This window comes from Pungitius pungitius, chromosome 6 (genome assembly GCF_949316345.1).
Source record: "Pungitius pungitius chromosome 6, fPunPun2.1, whole genome shotgun sequence".
NCBI lineage: Eukaryota > Metazoa > Chordata > Actinopteri > Perciformes > Gasterosteidae > Pungitius > Pungitius pungitius.
Genome location: NC_084905.1, coordinates 6,539,571 through 6,563,128, shown reverse-complemented (window position 1 = coordinate 6,563,128; position 23,558 = coordinate 6,539,571). Strand labels below are relative to the sequence as shown.

Sequence of the window (23,558 nt, the reverse complement as noted above, 5' to 3'; positions counted from 1 at the left end):
GATGTATGCAAGTGTAATGTTTGGCTTTATTGTGAGTTCATTAAGGCGAGACCAGAGCATGCACAAGAGAATTATTACAATACAACTTTGCAATCAATTTCCGGACTTGTTTTGTAGCGACAACCATGGAATGAGGCATTACGGCACAGATCATGACAATGTTATTGTGAATATCTTGGCACAGAGATCTCACTATTCTTAAACACAGTGAACCCTTTGAAAACCTGCTACAGACAACGTAGTGCAGGAATAAGAGAAAATATAATAGAATATAATGCTATGGGTTAGTAATCTAAAGCTATGGGTTAGTTAAGTTAAAAATAAAAATAAAGTGCACCAGCCAACAGAAACTGACAAATGAAAGTGAAAAAGTGTATGTACATGTCAAGAGAAGTGAGAGTGAGAGTCAGTCAGGGGGGGCCCGGGCTCTGTTGATGAGCCGGACTGCGGACGGGAAGAAACTGTTAGTGTGGCAGGAGGTCTTAGTCCTGATGGACCTCAGCCTCCTGCCGGATGGAAGGGGCACAAACAGTTCATGTCCAGGGTGGGAGGTGTTGGCTACAATCTTTCTAGCTCGCTTCAGAGTCCTGGAAGCGAACAAGTCCTGGAGAGACGGAAGATTGCAGCCAATCACCCTCTCTGCAGAGGGGATGACACGCTGCAGCCTGCCCTTGTCCTTGGCTGTGGCTGCAGCGTACCACACGGTGATGGAGGAGCAGAGGATGGACTCGATGATGGCCGTGTAGAAGTGCACCATCATCGCCTGTGGCAGGTTGAATTTCTTCAGTTGCCTCAGGAAGAACATCCTCTGCTGAGCCTTTTTGGTGATGGAGCTGAAGGAAACGGAAAGACTCCACAGTGGTGACAGGGGAGTCACACAGGGTGATGGGGGAAGGTGGGGATGCATACTTTCTGAAGTCCACAACCATCTCCACTGTCTTCAGAGCGTTGAGCTCCAGGTTGTTCTGGCTGCACCACGTCACCAGATGGTCAGATTCCCACCTGTAGTTGGAGAATGATAAGGTGGTAAATGACTACGTTTGGAGTGAAATAATGTCTACACTCAAATTAAAACCTATTTAACAGTTAGTCTATTGAGTCTCATTTTACTGGCTAGCATTAGCTATGTGGCTAATTTCTTTAAAGCTATGCTAGTCCAAGTAGGCTACTCTGTGATACCCATTAGCCCGCTAAAGTATGACTCTTTTTAAAGTTGTAACTATGTAACTGTCTTTAATTATTTAGGGGCAAGAAAATAATATTTTTCTGATGGAGAAACACGATTTCCGGTCGTGTCGCTGCTAGGTGCGGGTAGCTTGACGTGAGGTTGTGGCGAGTAGAAGCAGCCCTCACTGGCGGGTTAGTGAGTGTAACTTTGTCAAAACGACAGTAAACTGACGGGTCACAACGGTGTGGTCCTAAAAAGAAGAACGAAAACATTCCACGAGTATTTGTCTTCTGTAATGGGCCGTCGCGTGCAGCCAGCTGCATCATTGGTGACGACACGAAGAGGACGGCACGCGCACGGGGGAAATAGACCCATTTCCATGGAGAGCAGTTTATTGTTACCAAAAAAAAAACGAGGTTTAAATGATTTTTTTATATTAAAATATCGTTCAAAACACCTTGAATTACGATGTTGTGGCAAATATTAAGTTAAATTATTTTACTGTAGAGTTGTCAATAATTACAACCTAAGCTTTGCTAATACACTCACTGCTTTCTGATGGCTTACGATGTATTTGTGTATTTCCTATTACAAACACTCACTGCAGCCTATATGGCTGAGGTGTTACCGTTTAACCTTATCATACACAATTTCCACTTCATAGTGTCCACACATTGACAGGTCACCTTTATTGCAGTCACACACTAAAGTGACTCAATGTGGTGGCCTCGTTTCTGTAGCTGCTGGGAGAGAAACCTCATGATCTACACCAAGAGATTATGTATTCGTGCGTGTTCCCGTGACTGTGGAAGGGCAGCTAGCTAGCGGTAGGAGTGCAACACGTGTTTGGCTAAAAGCTAATTAAACTAAACGCAGAACGGACTAACCGTGTCTGTTCAGAGGAAGCTGTTCCATGTTCCCTCATTAATTAAAAAGCAGCAGACAAAGCCCAGAGATGATGTATTCAAATAAAAAGACCGCAGGGACTGAAGAATAAGATTTCTTTTTTTAATTCAAAGTGAATCTTGACATAGTACACCATCAATTTGACACTCACCAATAAGAGTCACCAAGAAGAAACCCGCTTTTTGTGACATGGTAAATAAGGCTTGGTCACACTGAGACTTACTGAGAACTAGAAGAGGGGGGTGACCACCAACTAATAAGACACACATTATCACATCCAAACAAATCATTTTCCCCAGTCCTCATTTTTTGTATATTGCACAGTGCAGTTTGCTACAGGTTAAACTAAAGAAGCATTTAAGAATACAGAATTAAAAATCAACCAATTTAAATCATAAAGCCAGACAGATCTAGGCATACTTAGAACAGTAACAGTTTTTAATTTAGCAATTGTGTTTACATATAGGTGTCAAAATACAATAATTATCACCCCCATAATTAGATTGTTGTGGTACAAAAGAACCAAAAATAAATCAACCTTAGGAGTCGAGATTTCGTTCTTCCTCAGCCTCGCATTAATACCATATCTACCCAAAAATACCCAAGTGAAGTTTTGGAAGTATTCAAAATGGTCCAACGGGCTGCTCTATTGGCTGCTAGACACTTAGACCCGAGAGCACAATGCAACTGGCAAAGAAACCACCCATCATAATCAGCCTTAAGCAAGAGGGGGGGTGGGGCCAGGGCCGAGAGAACACAGGCGTCTGAGAACTACAGAAATGCTGCACACCACATGGTTAAAATGAAAATAAAAACAAAACAACGAGATGAAATGCATCAGCAATCAGTTGTGATTGGAGGCGTTCTGCAAGCACAACAACGCGTGTCGACAAAACAGCAGCACATCAGACAAGTTCACAACACACACCCATTGCTTAAGCAACAATGCAAAACCATTAAAATGTAATACATTAAGAAGAGTACAACAGTGAACAAAAATAAATAGCTCCAGAAACCGCTCTTGTTTTGGTCGTTTTACAAGATCCTTTTTTTTTCGAAGACGACAAATTCTTCATCAATTACGACATATTGCTTCGTTTTTTGTTGTTGTCATTTCACAGAAGCAGAGAGCTTTTGATCTCATTGATAAACACAAGTTTCATGTCCGAAATTGTAGCAGAGGAGAGCTTTGGAGCTAAACCTTTGAGTGGCACCGGGGCATTAAGCCTTCAGAAACACAATGGTATCTACCTGTGGTAATAGCTGCATACAAGAGTGCCAGAGGAAGCAGCTGTGTAGCCATCGCAAACGCAACAAGTAACTCATTAACCAACAAACACATTCACTGTGTGAGAATAAAGCTTTACATTTGTGTATGTTGGCAGCCAGATTGATTTCCTTTGTTTTTTAGCCCCAGAACTATGCAAAGGTTTCAATGAGAACAAGATACCTTCCCTGATTTGTATTTTCTTAGGATTCTGTTTAAAAACAAAGTGTTTGTTTGTGAGACTTAACAACTTTGGAGTTTTGGTGACATGAACAGGAGCTGATCCCCTTGAGGAACTAGTTTCCCCACGAGTGGATGTCATCTGCTGGCCGCTTGTTAGCAGAAAGGCACTAGTTGTGCAGTACAAAGAGCTGCAAATTGTGCAATAACATGAGACACCAGTTAGAGAATCCAGAAGCCTATGCTAAATCCACCCACACACACACACACACGCACACACACACACAAATACACAGAAAGCAATAAAAAATAAACTCATAACTTCCATTACAGCAGTTTACACTTCAAAAAACACAGCCAAAATACGGAGGCACTAGCATATAAGAATAGCATTGAATATACTATAAGAAAAAAACACTTCTATTGTATCTGGTACTACAATATAAAAGAATAACAGGCAGGCTAGGATGAGTTTTCTTCTCTAAATTCACAGCTACCAAGTGGCAGATAATCAGTACATAGCAGCGTATTACCTATACATTCCAAATACAATTTGCCAAAAGCTCAGAAAAATAAAACCTCAACCTCTAATTTTATTAAATAGATCTCACAATATTCTCCAATGTCACCAACTGCAACAGTACGCTAGAGGTGCAAGTAGAAATAGCCTCAACCGTGTTTCAGAAATGATTACGAACTGTCTTTGGTGCCGATTTGAGGAAAAACAAAACAAATACCAGCTGATGGTAAAGGCGCAGCTCTACTGAAACCCACTGGAAATCACACACACGCACGCACGCACGCACGCACGCACGCACGCACGCACGCGCGCGCGCGCGGAAGGAATGTATCAAAAGTGACTTCAATACATGGACAAGAAGGTTCGTTTCCACACTGAAACTCAGTTTCTGACAACACCTCGAATGATACGGTTATCTCAAACACTGAGAAGCATTTAAAAGAAAACATTGCGTTTACGTCTGCGCCTCCCCAAAATACGCTGACGCAAGTCTAGCCTAAATGCTAAGACATATTTTAAAATACACGGCAACCCAGAGGCCATCTAGATTGTATTGCAGTTACAGTAAACAGTGAATACTGTTATGAATTTAAGTACTATAGTGAATAGAAATCGATTACCAAAATATCAGATCACTCTTTTATGTACATGAAAAGCTCATTCAGTCGAAGCCGTAGATCTGCACCCTCTAGCTGAAGCCCGTCCTCCAAGTTAGAAAGCAAACTGAAGTCTACGTGAAAGCATAGCCGCAAGCGTTACTCATCTAAAGAACCCGTCGCCTCCACAGTCTGAGGCTTAAGTGCTGCAAGCCCATCGCTTTTTTTGTTTTGTTTAAAATGTACAATCTATTACGTCCTGACGTAACGTCACAGACTGATTTTTATTTTTTAAGGCACTAGGGCGACGGCAGCGTTCCATCCTGATTAATACACACCAGGATGGCTTAACACACAGATCAGATCAGCACAAATGCTACAAGGCAACATCGATAAAAAGGGGACCGCAACGGCAAGCAAGCTCGCTGCCTTGTAATTAGATGGTGCCCTCTGAAGGACATGCTCCACATAAAAACATCCTCTTTGCAGTGAAGTCATCCGCCCTCTCGTACAGCTTCAGCTTTTCAAAATCAAAACGCCACTTTGTCCTAGCATGATTTTTTTTCAATCTCAATTGATCCGTCCTCGAAAAACCCGACCATTAAACATAAAATGTCTTTTGTTGACTCTCTCACAATCTCTGGTTATTTCCGGGGGGGGGGGGGGGGGGGGGGGGGGATTTCACTGTCCCTCGTGTCCGTCATCTTAAGTGTCTGCTGCCGGCTCTGCCCGCCCAGGTCGCAGCACCAGTCCATTTGCAGTTGGCCTTCCTCACCAGAAGGTACCGCTGCGGGCCCGTCCTGCTCCTCAGATGTAGGAGAACTGCGGGTGGTGGCTGGGCTTGGTGGGGCTCAGGGGGAAGCCAGTGTATGCCACCGGGGAGGCCATGTACGGGTGTTGGAAGGGGGGGTGGTGCCCGTAGCCAGATTGGTGGTGCGGGTGGACAGACGGGGATGGGAGGAGCCTGTGCAGGGGTGGAGCTGGGTGGTGGTGGTGGTGGTGGGCGCTGATGCCCAGGGTGACCTGGTGCACTATGGCGCCTCCCTGGGGATGGGAGAGGCCGTAGCTGTGCTGGAGGAGAGCAGGGGGAGGCGGGCGGGAGGGCAGGATGGGGTGTGGGTGGTGAGCGGCGAGTGTGGCGCCGGGGGGGTACTGCAGCAGGGCGTGCGCCGGGGCCGAGGTGTGCGTGGGGCTGCTGTGTGACAGGTGGGTGAAGCTGTGCGTGTGGACCGTGGGGGGGATGTACGCGTGAGGGCGCAGAGACCCATAGTTGACGTTCCACTCTTTGGCGCCGTGGTTGGAACCGTACAGCTGCACCTGAGAAAGACAAATTGAGAGAGAGAGCTTCGTGACAATCTGACAATCAGGGATCCACGCAGCCTTGACATTTTTGATCTGTTTTCTTGTCATGCATAGGATGAGAGGTTTGATGCCCCCTGTGGCGTATGTCCGTGAAGCTTGAGCCCTAAGCGTGAGCCTTAAGCTCGCTGCGTTACAATCAAGTGTAAAAACAACACATGGAGGATTCATGGAGTCTTTTAGTGAGCTTTAGAGGTGCAGGTTGTCTGTTGTGACCCGTGGACAGAGCCATGCGCCCCTGCTAGCCGACCCCTGCACCTAGTACCATATCTAGGAGGGTAGCATCGGTTTTCTCGCCCCTGTCGGCAGGAAACGCAGATAAGAAGGCCCCCCCCCCACCCAAAAGTGTTGAACTACATTTCCCAATGGAAAAAGCGCAGCTCTGATCACACAAGTTTAGTAATATTCAAAAGGACGATTCACTTCCTGCCTCATCCCTCATGGGTTAGGAAGAGAGAAGAACTGGACCAACCTGTCCAAAGCCCATAGGGGGGGGCTGCTGCTGCTGTTGTTGTTGCTGCTGCCGGGACAGGAAGGGGAAGGAGGAGGGATTGCTCTGTTGTCCTACGAGACTGCAGCGCCCTTTGGACCGGGACCAGGACTCTGGGAGTGGGACAGAGTGACAGGACTGTCAAGGAGGTCCGACACAGACCATATTCATTATTTCACATCCAACACCATGAAAGAAGACCAAAGTGGCGTCAAACAACAAGCAAGCGTGCATGCCAGGGAAAATGGATTCAGATACTGTTGTTGTTGGTGTCTTTTTCAGGACATTTCAGGGTAAAAGCAGAGACATTTTATAGAAAATTGTAGTTGCGTTCGAGCTACGCAATTGAGGTTGATGCAACAAAAGCTAAAACCCGACAAACACAATGGTCCACATGTTCCTCTCCAGAAGAGGTTTTTAATTTAAACGCAGGACAGTAACGCTAACCAACACAAAGAGTCAGCAGTGTGGAGAAATGATAACATTGCATGGCCAATCTCTGCCATATGAGGCCATTTAACCAGATGGCAATATCCCTTTGAAAGACGGCCTCATAACCGAAACAAAAGAATCCATGAAGCTGGGGGGGAAAAGGAAATAAACAGATTGTTGGCACTCAGAAAAAACGCACCTGAGAAGCAAAGACTCTGGTCAAACTCTTGCACTGCATTTATGAAAAGTTGTTTAGAGAACAACATTGTAGGGACAAAAAAAAGTTACGCTGATGTCAGCTCAGAGCGTTTGGGTCAACGTTTACTGCATGGGAAGAACCAGCAGAGGAAGTAGGCTCTGACTCAACACCGCATCGGATGCATCCACCTTTGCCCCCTTCTTTAACTTTATAGAACTTCTGCAGACCCTGATGCAGGAATTACTGCAGAGGTTGCTATTTTAGATATTTAAACTTACGTTAAATGTTTGGCGTGAGGAACCGATAAGAAACCTAAAGAATAAGTATCCACTAATTTCTATTTTATTTATTTCCTGTGGATGTGCATGATGTGAGGAGCGAAACACATAAGCTCTCTAAACATTTATTCCACAAAAAACGTCCTTGAAGAAAGGTACTAATTTGATGGGGGAAAGCCATAAAACAGAACGGTTGGGCAATTTTAGCGTAGCCTGCTATGGATGCATCTTTGAGGTGGCCCGTTCTCTGTAGGTTTCCCTTGATCACCTGTTACAGCCTCTATGAGCCACTAGGGGGCGGTAAGCCTCTACTGCTTCCATGTGACCTGCAGAAGCAAACAGTCAAAAAGTGACAGAGGCGCATGACAACGTGGCAGGATGGGGAAATATTGATGGCGGGATAAACATTTCTAGGTTGTTAGCAATCACAATATTTTTGCAAGTGCATTAACACACAAGAACTACTGAGTCACATAAACATACAAACTGAAAGATCTGTTTCACACACCTGTCCTCTGGAAACACTCTGCTGTCCCGTGACCATTGTTGTTCTGCATTCTCATCGGGGGCACCACCATGGTCCTGGCGCCACGAGGGCTGCAGCCCCGCGCTGCATGGCAGGGCGGCGGAGCCACCATGGCAGCTAGGGTCGGGCGGTTGTTGCGGTTGCTGTCAAGGTAACGGTAGGGGCTGTGGCCGCGTGGCGAGGTTGACACGGCAGACCCGGGGGAGCCTTCCACGGTGTCGCAGCCGCTCTCGTGGCCGTCGTCCTCTGACATGCTGAAAGTAGTAGAGGAAATGACAGGGGGACAACAAGCTCAGTGTTGTAGTTTTATGTGCATTTCTTCATCAGGAAAACACTGGCACGGGAAACTTACCTGTTTGGTCTCTTGCACGGCGAGAGGGAGGGGCTGGACTGGAGCGAGTTGGAGGCGAAGGAGCTGGTGCTGAGGCTGCTGTCGGGGCTACTGAGGGAACACACTCTCTCCATGGACACACTGGTGTGTCTGCAGGCCTCGCACACACACTCCTCTTTGCACCTACGCAAGATCAAGTCACGTCAGCATTCTTTTCGGCTCACGAGGTTAATGTAAATAAAACAAGACAATGTAATAATGATGCTCCAATGTCATGTGATCTCCTTGTTTCAGAGGCTCAGGTGGGAACTGAAAATAAATGGTCTTGATCAAGACAGTTTACTCACCCACTAAGACGGCACCTCGGGGGGTCGTCGTCCTCTTCGTCGGTCAGTTCACTGCGGATGCTGATCACACTGGTGGTGGGGCTCGGCGTGTCGCCCATCAGGACCGCCACTTCACGCTGCTGCCCACCGGACGGGTCCAGCTGGTCGTTGGCCTTTGGCGGCGCCTCTTTGAAGCAGCTCGCTTCCTGTTGCACATGGTTTACCTCCGCATCCCGGTTAGGAACTCCCGGCAGCCCGATTCCGGCTGCGGGCTCCTCCCTCCGAGGCTGCTCCCTACGTGCCACCGCCTGTCCAACCGTGTTGGCCATCTTGGGCGGAGCGTGGATGCTGCTGTGGGTTGACAGGTTCCTTTCAACGAAGGAGTAGATGCATTACATAACGGATGCAACAGCAGATTGGTTCAACTTCACTTCAGGAGCAGAAGCTCACCTGTTGTAGCCGTGTCTGTTCCTTTTATTGGCCGGCTGGGGCCAAACAACATGAGCTATGCCGATGTTGATCGGCTGATGCGCAGGCATATGATTGGTCAGTAGAGGCTGGTGCATGACTGATGTGTAGTGGTTGCTAGAGAAGGGAGGGACACAATTTCTATTTATATATCTCAAAAGAATAGACAAAGAGTAACATGAATGGATTACACGCTATATTCTCAGAAGAAAGCAAAACAATTAAAATACAGATTTTTCCCCAAAAATATTACAACCAAAGCTTCAGGTGAAGTTGTTGTGGGGCACATTTGGAGATCAACACAACTGCTGTGTTAAGATGTTTGGAGTTTACACTGCGTTAAAAAAATCATGCCACAAAAAAAAAAAAAAAAAGCAACTGAACACAGCACAAAAAATGACTGAACTACACAGACTGAAAACTGAGCATCCGGATGACTCACCCCCAGTCGTTGACTCTTTGTGGGCCGGCTGCGATATCGTTGGTTAGGGAGGACGGGGGTTGTGGAGGGGGGTGAGAGGGAGGAGGACCCACTTGAGCCATCTGTTGCCAGGCTGCTGGGACGAGGAACTGCTGCCCCCGGCTTGACCAGGCCTGCTACAGGGGGCACAATGTAATATGATCACCTGTGATCTGAATCAACACCCCATTACCATGCCTGATGTAGGGGGTCAGGGGTCCCCTAGAATACACAGGATACACCCGGTTCAGGTCTGCGTCTCACCTGAGCAATGACTCCAGGTCTCACTGGCAAGGGCTGCATGGGAGGAGCCTGAGTTACCATGGGGACAGAATACGCTGCTGGTTGGTTAAGATTACCTTTTTAAAAAAGAAAGGAGAAAAAAAACATGACATTCATGCAGCTCAAAAAATTAAAAAACAAATTGTATTACTTTATTTCAGTAAATAGAGTAATGTCTTAAATCCTTTTCATGACTTAAAACTAAATTTAAATATAATCTGTAAAATAGAATAAATTGGAATAACTGTTCATTCATTACTGCCAGCAGTTGGCAGTGTGCATACCTTGCATGGGGGGAGGACAAAGAAGAAGGCCAGGTGGGAAGGCGTCAGTGCAACCAAACTGACTGTTTCCAGCTGCTAGAGCCATCTCAGGATGCAACATAGAGGGACCCGACTGGTTTATAGCCTGCGTTAGAAAAGAGTAAAGAAGACAGTGAATGGTAAGAAGAATAGTTCGATTTATCAAAAATGAAGAGAGGGGCAAAAACAAGTGTGGATAAAGAAAGCAGATGAGCGAAAACTCTGGGTGGATATGTCATAGCACCGTCTGCCACACGAGGTCACAGAAACATTTCCAGTGGATGTATTTGTGTTATTTGTCCTGATAAGATTGCTATACAACATGTAATCGTTGAGTGCCTCACCTGAGTGCGGACTGGTATGCTGCCGTAGCCTAAAGGGAGGCCAGAGGAGGCGGCGGGGGGGGCCATAGGGGGGCTTGAGAAGTGAATGGTGTTCTCATTAAGAGCGTCAAACACTGTGTTGGCGGGCCGACTGTGGCACATGTCCATGATGCGGAACGCCGACTGCACGCTGGAGAGAACGAGAGGAGGTCAAACAAGGCCGGAGAAACACGAGCGAGCAATCGAGAACCTTGGGGCGGCCTTACTGGTGGCTGTGTGGGTAGTCTAGCAGGTGGGTCATGGTGAGGAAGGGGTGGCTGAGTACGCTGGCAGGAACGGTCCGGTCCTCAGCGTTGATCAGCAGCATGCTCCTCAGCAGGGACACAAACTCTCTCCTGTCCGACTTTTCCGCCTGCATGGCGCTGCCGTCGGGGCTCAGCACCACGTTCACCTGGCAGGCGCACGCAAAGGGGGGTGAGAAACCGAGCAGGGCAACAGACAACCCGCCATCGTAAATGTACAATGGTTGGTACTTGAAGTGCTTTGTCCACTGTCATCGTTCCCCCATTCACACACGGTTTAGCTGTTTAGTGTGTAAGTAAGATTCATGGCCAACTATTAAATGCTGATCATTTCTAAATAAGTGAAAGGGAAAAAGTTTTTCAGTGGAATGGAATAGGATTAAAGTTGTTTGGGTGCGGTCGGACTCACGTGTGCGATGTCGTCCAGGCAGCTGAAGATGTACTTTCTGGCCTCTTTAGATTTCAGGCCCGTCTCCTTCTCGTGCTCCTCTGTTGTCTGGGGGATGAAGAACGTTAATTTTGTACTGTAGGTGCCGTATTTAAAGAGCAACCAACAGATTTGTCTTTATTTATGTTAAGGAAAATGTCAGTATGTAAGTACTACATAAAATATATTTGTTAGGCAGCTGGGTTCAAACCGGATAAACATGAGGGGCGTAGAATGTGCTCCGTAGCAAATATGTCTATTTTCAAGCAACATCCTCACGAGCTAACCTGTGTGTATGTGTGTGTGTGTGCATTTACTTTTAGTCTCCAGGAGGCATAGGGAGAGTTGGACTCTTTGCAGAAGAAGCGAGAGGTCTTTGTGCCCTTGTTGAGCAGCTGCTCGGCCGGCACGCCCTGAGTCTGGGAGATGTACCGGATCTGAGTGGAGAGAGGGGACAGGAACACAGAGGAAGCAGAAGATTTAAAAAGAGAGAGAGAGGAAGAGACGATGTCTCCATGGTGTGAGCGCCACACTCAGCATCCAATAGGACTCGTTAACGGCCCTCTACTTTAACTTTTACGGCGGTGCCAAGCTGACATGGATGGACGCTCTGTGTCCACTGGTGGGCGCGTGCTCACCTGTGTGTGCACGCAAGTAACTGCTTGTGTCCATCGGGGCGGAAACCTCCAGGCTTTAATAACAAACGGGACATTAGGACTAAATAAATATAAATGGAAGGTAGATGGATAGCTAGCTAAACGGCAAGCTATCATTACAGTGTTTCCCACACAGAGTAATCTGTGGAGCACAGTTAACCGGTTAAATATAAAAGTATGATGCCCGTGAATGATGCGGAATTCTTGACCATGGGTCAATGGAAACCTCCACGTCCTGCGGTGAACAAGACGGCTTGCCTCACTGACTTGAAGAAGTCTTTCTGATATGTTGGTCTGTTTTTGCAATTACAGGAAGATTTACTATTTAAAACAAAAATAAACATTTACCCATGAATGACTTCATGTGTGCAGATGTTTCTAAAGAATTCACTCTGTTCTCTATTAATGTTGATTAAAATGATCAAAAGCATTTCAGCTAAAGCATAATGTCTTGACTGATGATTAACCCGATTTTTCAAATAAAATTAAAACGGGACACGCCAGAAATTCCATGACCGTCTGAGTACGTTTTAAAGCCTGTGTGTGGGCGCCTGAATCTACGGCCCAGAACAAACACACCGAACGGCCAGAACCTGCTGATGCTGCGCTGAACACTCGCCACAGTGTGGGTGCGCATGTCTACCATCAAGCTTATGCTTATAAATACATTTTGCTGTGTGGAGTGGAACTGTAGTGAACCTTGGCATGGCACAGCATACTTTTTGGGGGGCTAAATATGCACACACGAGTGTGTGTGTGTGTGTGTGTGTGTTCTGGCATGGTCCAGTGGTTTAACAGAGCCCTCTATAAGCCACTGTCTTCGACTCAAGTCATTCTAAACTGCTGGAGGCACAAATTAACCTCAACAAAAAGGAAACATCTCAAAAGACAAAACATGCCATTAGTTTATTAACTCGTATTGTTGTCACCGAGCTGCCTGTTCTCAAAACACGGGGTAATACTGGGCTGGGGTGTGAATACAGCGCAAGCCTTTTCCCATGCTCCCTCTCCTTCTGCCGCTTTAAAAGTCTGAGTCGTGTTGCTGCGACCTCGCAACCCTCTGGGAAGATTGTTGCATGTTGCCAAGAACACTTTCTTGATCTGCTCGGCTTAGATTAAGTGCTAGGTGGATTTCATGCTGGATTTGTTGGACTCACACAGCGAGCGAGAGAAAGCAACAAATACACATTTAACTACATAATGAATTTACTTTTGAGTTTTGGCTAGCGGCTAAGCTGAGGCCGAAGAATTCTACACATTAGAATAAGTATTCTGTTAACTCCTGACTCGTTTTCTATGGGTGATATGGGGCTCATAGGACGGCAAGTAGGGATCCCCACGTGCGTTCGTGTGAGGGAAGAATGTTACCTGGTCGTATTCTAGTGCTCCAGGGTAAAGGGGCCAGCCCAAGAAGAGCTCGGCTATCACACAGCCCAGGGACCACATGTCTATGGCTTCGCTGAACGGCAGGCCCAAAATGATCTCCGGAGCCCTGCAGAGACAAAAGAGAGGCACGATAAGTTATTGAGGGACAATAACTTAAATAAAACTACAAAAATATATATATTCCAAACTTTTTTTTTTTTTTTAAAGCTACTGTTCAAATTTGGAGGATTCTTCAGGCAGACGGGGCCTCATGGAATTACTTTGAAACTATTGAGGTTCCAGATTTGCCCTTTTCTTTAAATAGATCTAATCTCATTTTCTTCTGGTAGGTTTCAAGTGTTACATGAGCCCATTCAGCTTCTTCAATTACACTTCATCTCAAACAAACAGAGCCAAGTCTACTTTAAAATCAATACAAAGCAAAGCACACAGCGTTGGACAACAGGTTTTAGGCTGTTACAAATTGAACGTTACACCTATACAACGTGCTGCAAACTAAAGGGCTAAATTCCTCCCAATGAGCGGACTTTGCCACTTACGCAACTCTAATGGGACCAGTAATCTTGCAGCAGTGGTGTGAGGCGGCGTATGAAAAACAATGGGCCATTAGGCTGGACAGAGATGCCGAGCAACAGCGCTCCGAATAGCAACCACTGCTGTGACGGCCGCAAGGGGGAGGGGGGAGCGTCTGTTGCCAAGCAATTGCTAGACGCAAGAACATGGTGTAACTCTATTACATGGTGATAACGGAGGCCATCCCTCAACGTTCTATGTGCGTTTGTGTGTGCGTCTTTCATGTTGTGCATGTTGGCCTGCAACAGGAAGTGACACTGTGCCACTTCCTGTTGCTCCTTCAAGAGGCACAAGCCTAGTTATGCAACTGTGTCGCAAAGCGGGGAGTGACGAAGTGACTGTGGTGCTCCCAGGTCATATAATACACAGAGGCGGATTATGGGAGGCATAGACGTTGGGCCCGCAGCAGAAAATGTTGTTTGGACACAAAGAGGAGACTCAAGCAAAGACAAAAGAAGACTTCAAATGCCAAAGTTAGACTAAATGTGCTAAATAATGCACTGGTAATAGGAATTCACACTTTTTTAAAGAGCAAAGACAGAAGAATAAGAAGCAAGCTAAAAAGAGAATTGGAGGCGAAATAAGTCAACTGACTAAAAACACATTTGATGAAGGGGACTTGAGGGGAAACAGAGATGGGGAGGTTCGGGTAACTGGTGTTGCCTAGCAATTGATGGACCAGATAAAACAGACAGGAACAAGCCGTGCAACAGGAGGACTTACTTTTAGCAACTTGACCCCCCGGAAAAAAATAAAAATAAAATAAGCATTCAGACTAGACCTAGACTAGACCTTTAAACTCGAGAAAGAGGTGGAAGGGAGGGGGGGGGGGGGTTGCAGCATGAATACGCTACAAACAGCCACTGCTTGTACATTATTCACGAACTACCTATGTGTGACCACGCGATATGCACGGCTCCCATATTGCTCATCGACATAAACAGAGATCCACACACAATTTCACTTCCCTAAAACAGTACTGTTTAAAACCACTCTTCTTCTTCTTTTGAAACATTGAAGTGAAACTGATATTCAGACTAACTCCTCCCTAAAAAGCCATGCCTGAACAGCAATGAAGCAGGTCCCACGTAGATAGAACGGCGCCCAAATAGCCGACCTTCTCTCCACCTGATCTGCTCAGCTGAATTATTCACACTCCCCCGGTGCTCTGTTTTCATTGTGGGAGTTTTTTTTCTTTACGTCACAGGCCCCCGCAGGAGAGCACAGTCACCCCACCGAGGCCGTTCTGCGTCATGGAGCCATGGCAACAACACATCAGAGTGTGACAGGCGTCGGGGGGCATGAGACTTCCATCTGTAGCAATCCACTCGCAGGAATCAAACCACCTTTAACGTGTCTCTATCGCAAAGTGTTCGCCCGGTGACTCGGCACCCAGGTGAATAAAAAAATAAAAAGCACCCAGGGTGCACTATTGCAGGAAGATTCCGTTTACATTGCTGTGGACTGACCATGTCCATTCAGGAACAATAGAAAGGTAGATTAAGAAAATAAAATACGGTGTCATTAGAAAGAAAATGTCAGTATGCATTGTGCAATGAATGTATAAATGTAAATACACAGAAGACAACGACAGGTAACCAGAACGACTTTATTAAACATGCAGTGGGCAAATACTGATGAAGGAAATAAATGAAAGCACGACTCCACTACTTGTTGACTGAAACAGAATTCATTGAGTCATCCGAGTGAAAAATAATCACAACCTTTATTATTATTCCAAATCAAGACAACGCTTGTTACATGCTAATTCAAATCAAAACCCAATATGCTAAATTAGCAGATGAAGCGGCTCATTTACATGGCGCACATCTTGGTAGACAAATCAGATATCAAACATCAAATATTAAAAACTCGGGAATTCCGGGCCCCGTTCCGCCCATTAAAGATACATATTACTTATTGTGCCTTTATGAGAGTCTTACGACGACCTCAATTTTACGCCCCTTCAGGGTTTTCTTTGCATCCTTAAACAAAATTCACACTACTGCCAACACTACTACCTATGGCAGGGAATGCCCCAACGCTGTTTAACAAAACAAAACAAACCGGCGTCTACCCTCTGCGGTGGGGCCAGCATTTCTTTACAGGCTCACCGTGGCAACAGTACAGGACAGCCGTTATGCAACCCTAACCCTGGGGACGAGGAGGCACTGTGTCCTGCTAACCACTCTCCTGATAACCTCCACGTACAAATAAAGTGACACACTCTGCTCTCTGCGAGTCAAATCACATAATCGTATATAGACAACGGAGGGAGGGGGCACGATACGCAGCAAACCACGTCCTACCAAAGTAAACTACAAATGCGTAGACAGCCAGCTGCCGTCATGGCAAAACCGACTTCCATATATAAACACAAGAAAGCAGAAGCAAAAATAGAGAGTAGACAGAGGTCTCCCATAATAAACCAAACCGTTACTGTGTCTCTACTCCGGGAATAAACCTTCCACCCAATGGCACTTTATTATTTGGGTGAAAAAAAAAAAAAAAAGATCCCATGCAAAGCTAAAAGGAATCACAATAATAGATTGAAACTGTTGGTGGCCGCAGAAAAACACATCCAGGTGTTGGACTGCACAAGCTTCAGGTCCACGTTGCTTTGTGGAAGTTACAAAAGTTGACTTCATTCATTTAAAAAAGAAATCCCACGCGTAGTTATCAAGCAGCATGTCAACCTCCATAGTCACCCAGCTTTTGCATAGATGCGAAAACACACACAGGGGCACACCCAGAATGTCTTTTTGCCTTGGATCTAAATGTACGTTTTCACATCCCACAATTTTCCTGAACCTTTGGTGTCCTTGGCGACCTCCAGCTTACTTTAACGGCTCTGTGGGCACATGAGCACGCAAACTCTCGCTCTACTCCACTTAACCATGTTGACAGCCGTGGTAATGTTATATAACTATAGCTCCACTCTCCTCGTCTCGAAGAGTGCAGAGGGGGGGGGGGGTTATTTTGCCAAAAAATAGGCACCTGGGGTTGACGGTGGGATTCTGGTGCAGTTTCAAAAGAACTCGCTCGTCTGTGTCTCTTCACAGGGCTAAACAATCCACACTGGGGGAGTGTACTGATGGGTGTGTGGAGTGCCTCAGCTGCAGAAACACAACAGCATCTCAAGTATTTGTCATGAATTGCACAACGTTGGCAACAGCTTAACCAACTAGATGGGGCCTGCTTGCTGGAACTTGCTGGCAGGAGCGGGGGTGAATGAAATAGCTCATCTCGTGTCTAATAAAAAAGGAAGTACTTTGTCCTGGAAAAACAAATGTGGATACAATATAACACGTCGCCTGAAACAATGTTCCACAAGCTAGCGAGTCCCCAACAAAACTTGGGGCTCGACGCCCGGAGGCGCCGATTGGCTGCACACAACTGCAGGCTGTCCAGAAAAATGTGCAGGAAAAAGTGAGGCAGCAGGATAAACGGAAAATCAAGGTGAGAAAAAGTCATATGTCCATACCTGTAGTATCTGGACTGCAGGTAAGTGGAGCAGACGGCCTTGGAGACATGGCTGGCCGAGCCAAAGTCGATCACCTTGACTCTGTAGGGCTGCCTGGAGGGGTCCACCAGCATGATGTTCTCTGGCTTCAGGTCGGCGTGGATCAAACCCAGAGACTTGAGCTTCTTTAAGGCTGTGGCAACCTGCAAAGAGTAGCGTGAATGAAAAACGCACCTTTGGCACGCTCCAACACTTCCAAATGTAGCCTTCTGCAAGCACCTGCGTTTGCCTGATGTATCTATGCATGCGTGCGCTGCCTGTGCACCCTAACTTTACCTGCTGCAGGATGGGCCGGATGATTTTGAGCGGCAGCGGACTGAACTTGTTCTGTTTTAGGAAGTCGTAAAGGTTCTGCTCCAGCATCTCAAACACCAGGCAGGTGTGACTCCGGTGCTGAAAGCACTCTAAGGCGCGCACCACGTTGTGCTCGTCTGCATTTTCGCTGCTCAAACAGGCCAAGATCTCCACCTTGGGAAGACACAAGTTGGGAAACGGAACAAGTTCAGTTCAGTCAATAAGACATTTTAACATTAACACGTTCATAGATTAGACACATAAAAAAGGCACTATAAGCAGTGCTTCTCGAACTCAGAATTCCACGCTTCACTGCACAACAACGCCTTGCAGACGCTCACCTCTATCTGCCCCTGGCGTGCATACGACGGGTGATTCTTCAGTATCTTGACAGCCACTACTTCACTCGTGCCCCTCTTCCAGCATTTCACCACCTGTCCAAAGGTTCCACGGCCCAGGAACTCCAAAACCTCGTAGCTGTTCTTCAGCGAGCACAGAACCTCGTGCTGGACGAGTTGATAGTCGCCGTCTAGCGATCCGGTCCTGGTCAGCGTGGCGGCCGCTGCGGTAAGGGCGCTGCCGCTGGACCGGATTTCGGTTCCCTCGGCACCGGCTCCCATGCTGGTCGCTGCCTCGGCCCGGCCGTGCTGAATGGACAGCTCCCCTCCGCAGCCGACTCGGATGGTCTCTGCGTGGTTCCCTGCGCTGGCGTGCAACATGGCCACAGGGGGAGGAAGTGACGGTAGAGCAGATACCTCCTCCACTATCTGCATGGTTCCTAAGCGGCTGTTCTGCTGCGGACGCTCGCCACCGTCGCCTGGCTTCTCCTCACATCTCTGGAGGGCACCTGATCCTAGAAGGCTGACGTATCCCCCTCTTGCTTCCTCTCCTCTGTTTCCGCTCTCCCCTTTTTCCTCCTCCACCTGGATGCAGGCCTGCCTCAGTAGCCCGTGGGGCAAGTGTCCCCCCGAAGGCGTTCCACTGTTGTCACTGTGAAGCCTCACTTCCTGTGGGCCTCCACTCTGGATCTCCCCGCACTCCTCTCTTCGTACTACCGCGCCCTGCAATGCGTGCTCCACCCTCTCTAGCCCCCGCTGTGGACCTGGATTGGGAGCGGCTAAAGACGGGATCACGTTGTTCGGGTAGGCGATACCGTAGTTGACGCCGATCACGTAGGTCTTGGCTGTTGGCCGGTGCTGAAATGCTCTGTCGTGCCCGCCGCAAGCTTCTTCTTTTTGTCTGCTGGTTCCTAAGGCACTTCTTGGAGCTGAGTGCAGGTGAGCTGGGTAGACCAAGATTTGTGAGGCCATACCTAGAGAAACGGAGAAATTAAACATGCATCTTTTAGCCAACGATAAACCAAGCAAGCTTTCATTTCTGGGTTCCCACCGAACACACAGCAAATCTCTGTCTGTTTTGTTAGGCCTATCCTTAAACAACTATTGATCGGGGATAGGCTTTGATAACATTCTAGACAATCCATCAACACTCAAAATAGTCTCATGAGAGTAAAAAACAGCAGTGGTGTTATTGTCTGTACCACAGACAGTGACAGGTGGTTCACACGCATACGTGTTATCACATATAGGGTTGCAACAACAAATCGAGGAAATTGAAAAAAAAATCGATATCGTAAAATTGCAACGAATTTCATTACTGATTCATTGTGTCGCGTGATCATTACATCACTCAAGAGTTGCGGCGAAGTAAAAATAAGAGCCAAGCCAACGTAGAGGAAAGAGCAGCCAGCAGCGCCGACAATTGTTGTGAGTCACATGGCGCAGACAAAGATGTCTATTCGAGTCAAGTTGTGCAAGCATTTCACATTGAATAAACTAAAAAATGTCAACGTAACATGGCACGGGAGCACCACGTTGTCCCGTTTTGACATGAGGAACGTATGGTGCCGCCAGCAGCCTTGCTGCTGCTTACTCATCATCCAGCTGATTAAGCAGTAAAGCTGTTAGCAAGACTAAAAACATGTTTTTATTTACTCGCCCTTTTGAACCATTCATTTTCCAATCTGTGGTCTTGTATATATATTTGGTGCTTTGTCCATGTCGGTTAGTGTTTGCAAATTAAATTATTTTCATGTGTTACTTTTTAATGCTGTCATATACGGCAGTTTAGTGCGCTTGCGCATATACCCTGGGTTGTACGGTAGTTGATATTGTGCCTGTAAAGGGAGACACAAGGTGATCCATTAAACCAGCGCGGCTAACTAAGAAGCCTCAAATGCATTTATTTACAATTGCCATATTAAATTAATCTAAAAATGTAGGTAATTTGGGACAGCATAAGGAAAAAGCATTTCACTTCTGCCTTGAAAAGGCTATGGTAAAGTAAATGGTGTGCTAATACATTGCTTAGGAAACATTACTAAAGCCACATGACATAACGTAGGTGACATCACACAGGGGCGTGTAGTCAGCATCAAACAGGAAGCAAACTCCTACAACAAATGTCCCAATATACCTGAATCCACCTAGCATTTGGTTACATACATTTACTTGCACTACAATACTTTAATGAATAAGCTTCAAGTGAACGTGGTGGTGTATATCGGAATGTGTCTGAGTGTGAAAGTTTGTGTGTCTGTGAGTGTAGTGTAGAGAACAAATTCAGACTTTAAAACGAATCCTGTTAAATTTTCTGATTTGTATTCGTTTTTTATAAATGAATATGTTCAAGGAGCAACCTATACTTTCAGTTCTGTTTTAGAATAAAGGGTTGGAAATTAAAGCTTTTTAATGCTGTTTTTTTTAAATCAGATTCATCGATGAATTGAAAAAAAAAAAAAAAAAAAGACTGATTAATCGATTATTAAATTAATCGTTAGTTGCAGCCCTAATCACATATATGTATTCGGCCGGTATTCGAGTGCACACCATTAGTTACAATATTTGTTTCCATAAACTCTGCTTCAACCACATCAAGATGTCAGTGATGACCGGAGGAAAAAACTTAAACTTTGCTTGCGTAACAGCGAACCCATATCTTAAGTTCAAAAATTCCAACTCACACAAATACAAGAATGAGATCAATTGGGGTATTATCGTTATCACCGTCCTTCTGAGAAGTATTGAGGTCTGTAAAATGTTGTCATGAAAGCTGCCAAAGCCAATACATATCCATCCCTTCACGTCATACGTACTTAAAAGAGGAACAGGCCTACTGTAATTGGAGATGGGAGGGCCGTTGTATCTCTGGCTTGTCCCCACATGCCACACCGGACGGTCAGTTTCACACAAGGGAGAACCCCAAAGAAAGCCCTGCCCTCGTCAATCAGCGCTACGGTTTAAACTTAGAGATATTTTACACATGAGCACTGAAAAGAACCAACTCCACGGATTGGGTAATATAAATGTTGTGTCTGGGTTGCTCCTGAAATATTTTAAAGAAGTAGTATTGCTTCTCAACTTCTAATAGTTAAGACATAAGAGGCAGAAGAAAATTTAAAAAAGCATGGACAATGAATTGTAGACCAAACTACAGATCTTAACCACATGCATATTTTCTACTGCTAACAAACTGCAAGTATGCTCCTGAAAAACACATTTTCTGTCATTTAGCTGATGGAGAGTATGAAATATATGGTGTCTCATATATATATTGAACTTTCATCAATGCAAACCGTGTGGTCACTCAAAACAATAGTTTAAGCTTCTTTCAGGGACACTCCTCCCCTCGCAGCAAGTCATGACACCGTGAGAACAGGCAGAGGCAGAGCCTGTCAGCCACACTTCCTGATTATTTCCAAACAGAGACCGATTGTGCTCAACCGGGCTCACACGCGGACTCAGGTGACTCAAGTCTCAAGGCTTCCTCACACGTGTTGCACAAACGCACTTAAGTAGCTGACTAGTCTCCAGCGCGCCGTTTTTTGCCTTCCAAAGAAATAACCAAAGAGGCTGTCAAACACAGGCTCAGACAGGCTCAGGGGTGTGCCTCGGCATCAACACGACGATGCAGCACAATTGGTTTCTCACGACCAGTAAGGGCTGAGGTTAAGGAGATACGTTTACCTGTATGAATGAAATGAAATATTATAGTCAGAACTCCTTCCACAACTAAATCGCCACATAAAAGACAGCAAGCAGATTGGAGATCACTGCCCGTGTGATAGAAAAACACTTTCTTCACTTGGTCACCAACCATATATATATATATATATATATATATATATATATATAGTTATAACTCGCTGATAAAAACTGACAAATGTCCCAGTATTGGACAGGCTCGGGGCAAATGTTTCACCCTGTGTGTGCTCAACAAGAGGCCATGCCCAGTCATTGAGGGAGAGGCTGCTGGCAGGTCATGGAGCTGGCCTCTCACTGCCAAGCACAGGTAGCCTGATATCCCGCAGGGACATGAGACCAAGCCTGAAATGGAGAGCCGTGTGCAAGCTGGTATTTTCAGTTGTTAGATGAGAGCCAGCTAAAAAACGTCATTTGCTACTTATCAATCAGACAGTTGACACAAGGGAAGAGGGGGGGTGTGTGTGTGTGTGTGTGTGTGTATTTGTTTGGGGGAAGGGCCCACATGAGCCTAGACACCTGTTGAAACTTTTGTTGTTAGAGTGACAGGCAGCTAATGTTAGATCATGTTTGTGTTACACCAGGCGGAACGGACATTAACGATCTCAAAGGGCGCTTTAATTAATTCCCTGGCTAATGTAAACTTACTGTAGGACCAGTGTTAGTATAGTTATTCCCCTTCCTAGATACATTCTATCCACGTCACCAAGTTATTCGATATCAAAACACACGTGAATGCTCTTAACATGGCCCCGGAAAACTTACGTCGTTGGACTAATTAGCTCCCGCTGCTAACACTTATCTGAGGGAACTAACGTTAACGTTAAGTCAAGTTGGCTAGCTTACCAGTTAGCCAACACGCTAGCAACAGGCGAAGTAACGTTACTTCCAACGTTCAAATAATAAACTAAAACACACACGTAACCGTGACCCTGAAACCCTATTTTTCAACCGGTTTGCTCTAACAAAGTGTCATACCTTCAGTGGTAGCCATTAATCGCAGCACTCCGAGCTTCGGGGGACAGGCTAGCGACGGGGAACGGCCCCGCGGTCAGATTCTGCAACGACGGCGTTGCTGCCGCTGCGTCCATCTTGTTCAGCGACGACGTGAGTGCGGGCGACTTTCCGCACATTTGAAGCGTCAAATAACGCAAATATCTCGCTGCTACGAACGGCAGCTGTCAGTCATGGTCCCGGCAGCCGTCTCAGGATTCACTCAGCGTCGCTCTTGTCTCTATTCGGCACCAAGAACCCGTGTTTCGAAACTTTTGCACCGTTAATGCACTCCCCCCCCACCCCGACGGAGATAGCCGCAGGCTGTTGCTGCTCGTTCGGTAGCTTGTTGCCTCTCCGCATGTGTGGAATGTTGGGGGTAGAGCGAGCGAGAGAGCGACAGAGAGAGAGAGAGAGAGGAGGGGGAGAAAGTCCATAAATGTCAGTGTGACAACTTGACTTCCATGTTGTTTTTCTCCAATTAGATAAGTAACACATGTCACACACGTTGTGTTCATTGAATCATCCGACGAGCTGTCTTTATTTTTTATTTTCTCAAAATCTGCCCACATTCCAACTGGTTTACTTCAGAGCGGGGTTTAGTCACTTGATCATTGAAGACATAATATCAATAGAAGGAGCTCCTGTCTTTTCAACTAATGTTGTGTTGTGTGGCGCTTAACTTTTAACTAACACAAACCTGCACAAACGTGACCTGCTGCCGGGTTGTACAGTTTTTAAACAAGTGCAGGGATTGTGTGTCTGGTTCATTTGTGTGGTTTTGTTTACCACACGCGATAGGAGGTTGGGAAGCAGAGTATGTAGATTGCTAGGTGAAGCGTCGATATGGAGCCAATCCGCAGCCAGAAGTAGTCCTTCCATGGCCCCTTGAACCAGGCACTGGCATCAGATCTGCATCCTGTGTCTGGGACTTGCCACGTAAGAGGCTAC

General features: G+C 46.2%; 1 protein-coding gene across 2 annotated transcripts; it reads right to left on the bottom strand.

Annotated features, from left to right (window-relative positions):
• Window positions 1–2,162: 2,162 nt before the first annotated feature.
• hipk3a (homeodomain interacting protein kinase 3a) lies at window positions 2,163–22,955 on the bottom strand. 2 transcript variants are annotated; one of them, XM_037451622.2, is made up of 18 exons: window positions 22,593–22,955; window positions 17,916–18,886; window positions 17,557–17,748; window positions 17,242–17,423; window positions 13,167–13,290; window positions 11,460–11,579; window positions 11,125–11,211; window positions 10,680–10,864; window positions 10,435–10,603; window positions 10,073–10,196; window positions 9,771–9,865; window positions 9,489–9,643; window positions 9,029–9,163; window positions 8,600–8,947; window positions 8,274–8,435; window positions 7,904–8,175; window positions 6,469–6,599; window positions 2,163–5,954 (listed from the first exon to the last, which is right to left on the bottom strand). In XM_037451622.2, exons 1-18 carry the CDS (start codon window positions 22,606–22,608, stop codon window positions 5,445–5,447), a joined length of 3,978 nt encoding a protein of 1,325 aa, XP_037307519.2. In that variant the 5' UTR covers window positions 22,609–22,955; the 3' UTR covers window positions 2,163–5,444. The 2 variants fall into 2 exon arrangements, with proteins under 2 accessions (XP_037307519.2, XP_037307520.2); XM_037451623.2 differs by having other exon boundaries at window positions 9,489–9,640.
• Window positions 22,956–23,558: the final 603 nt, after the last annotated feature.

Bases quoted from the DNA above. Each gene is read 5' to 3' on its own strand.
- hipk3a (XM_037451622.2), bottom strand. The intron at 8,176-8,273 runs GTAAGTTTCCCG...TACTACTTTCAG, and splicing joins CCGTGCAAGAGACCAAACAG to CATGTCAGAGGACGACGGCC. The intron at 5,955-6,468 runs GTTGGTCCAGTT...TGTCTTTCTCAG, and splicing joins CCCCTATGGGCTTTGGACAG to GTGCAGCTGTACGGTTCCAA.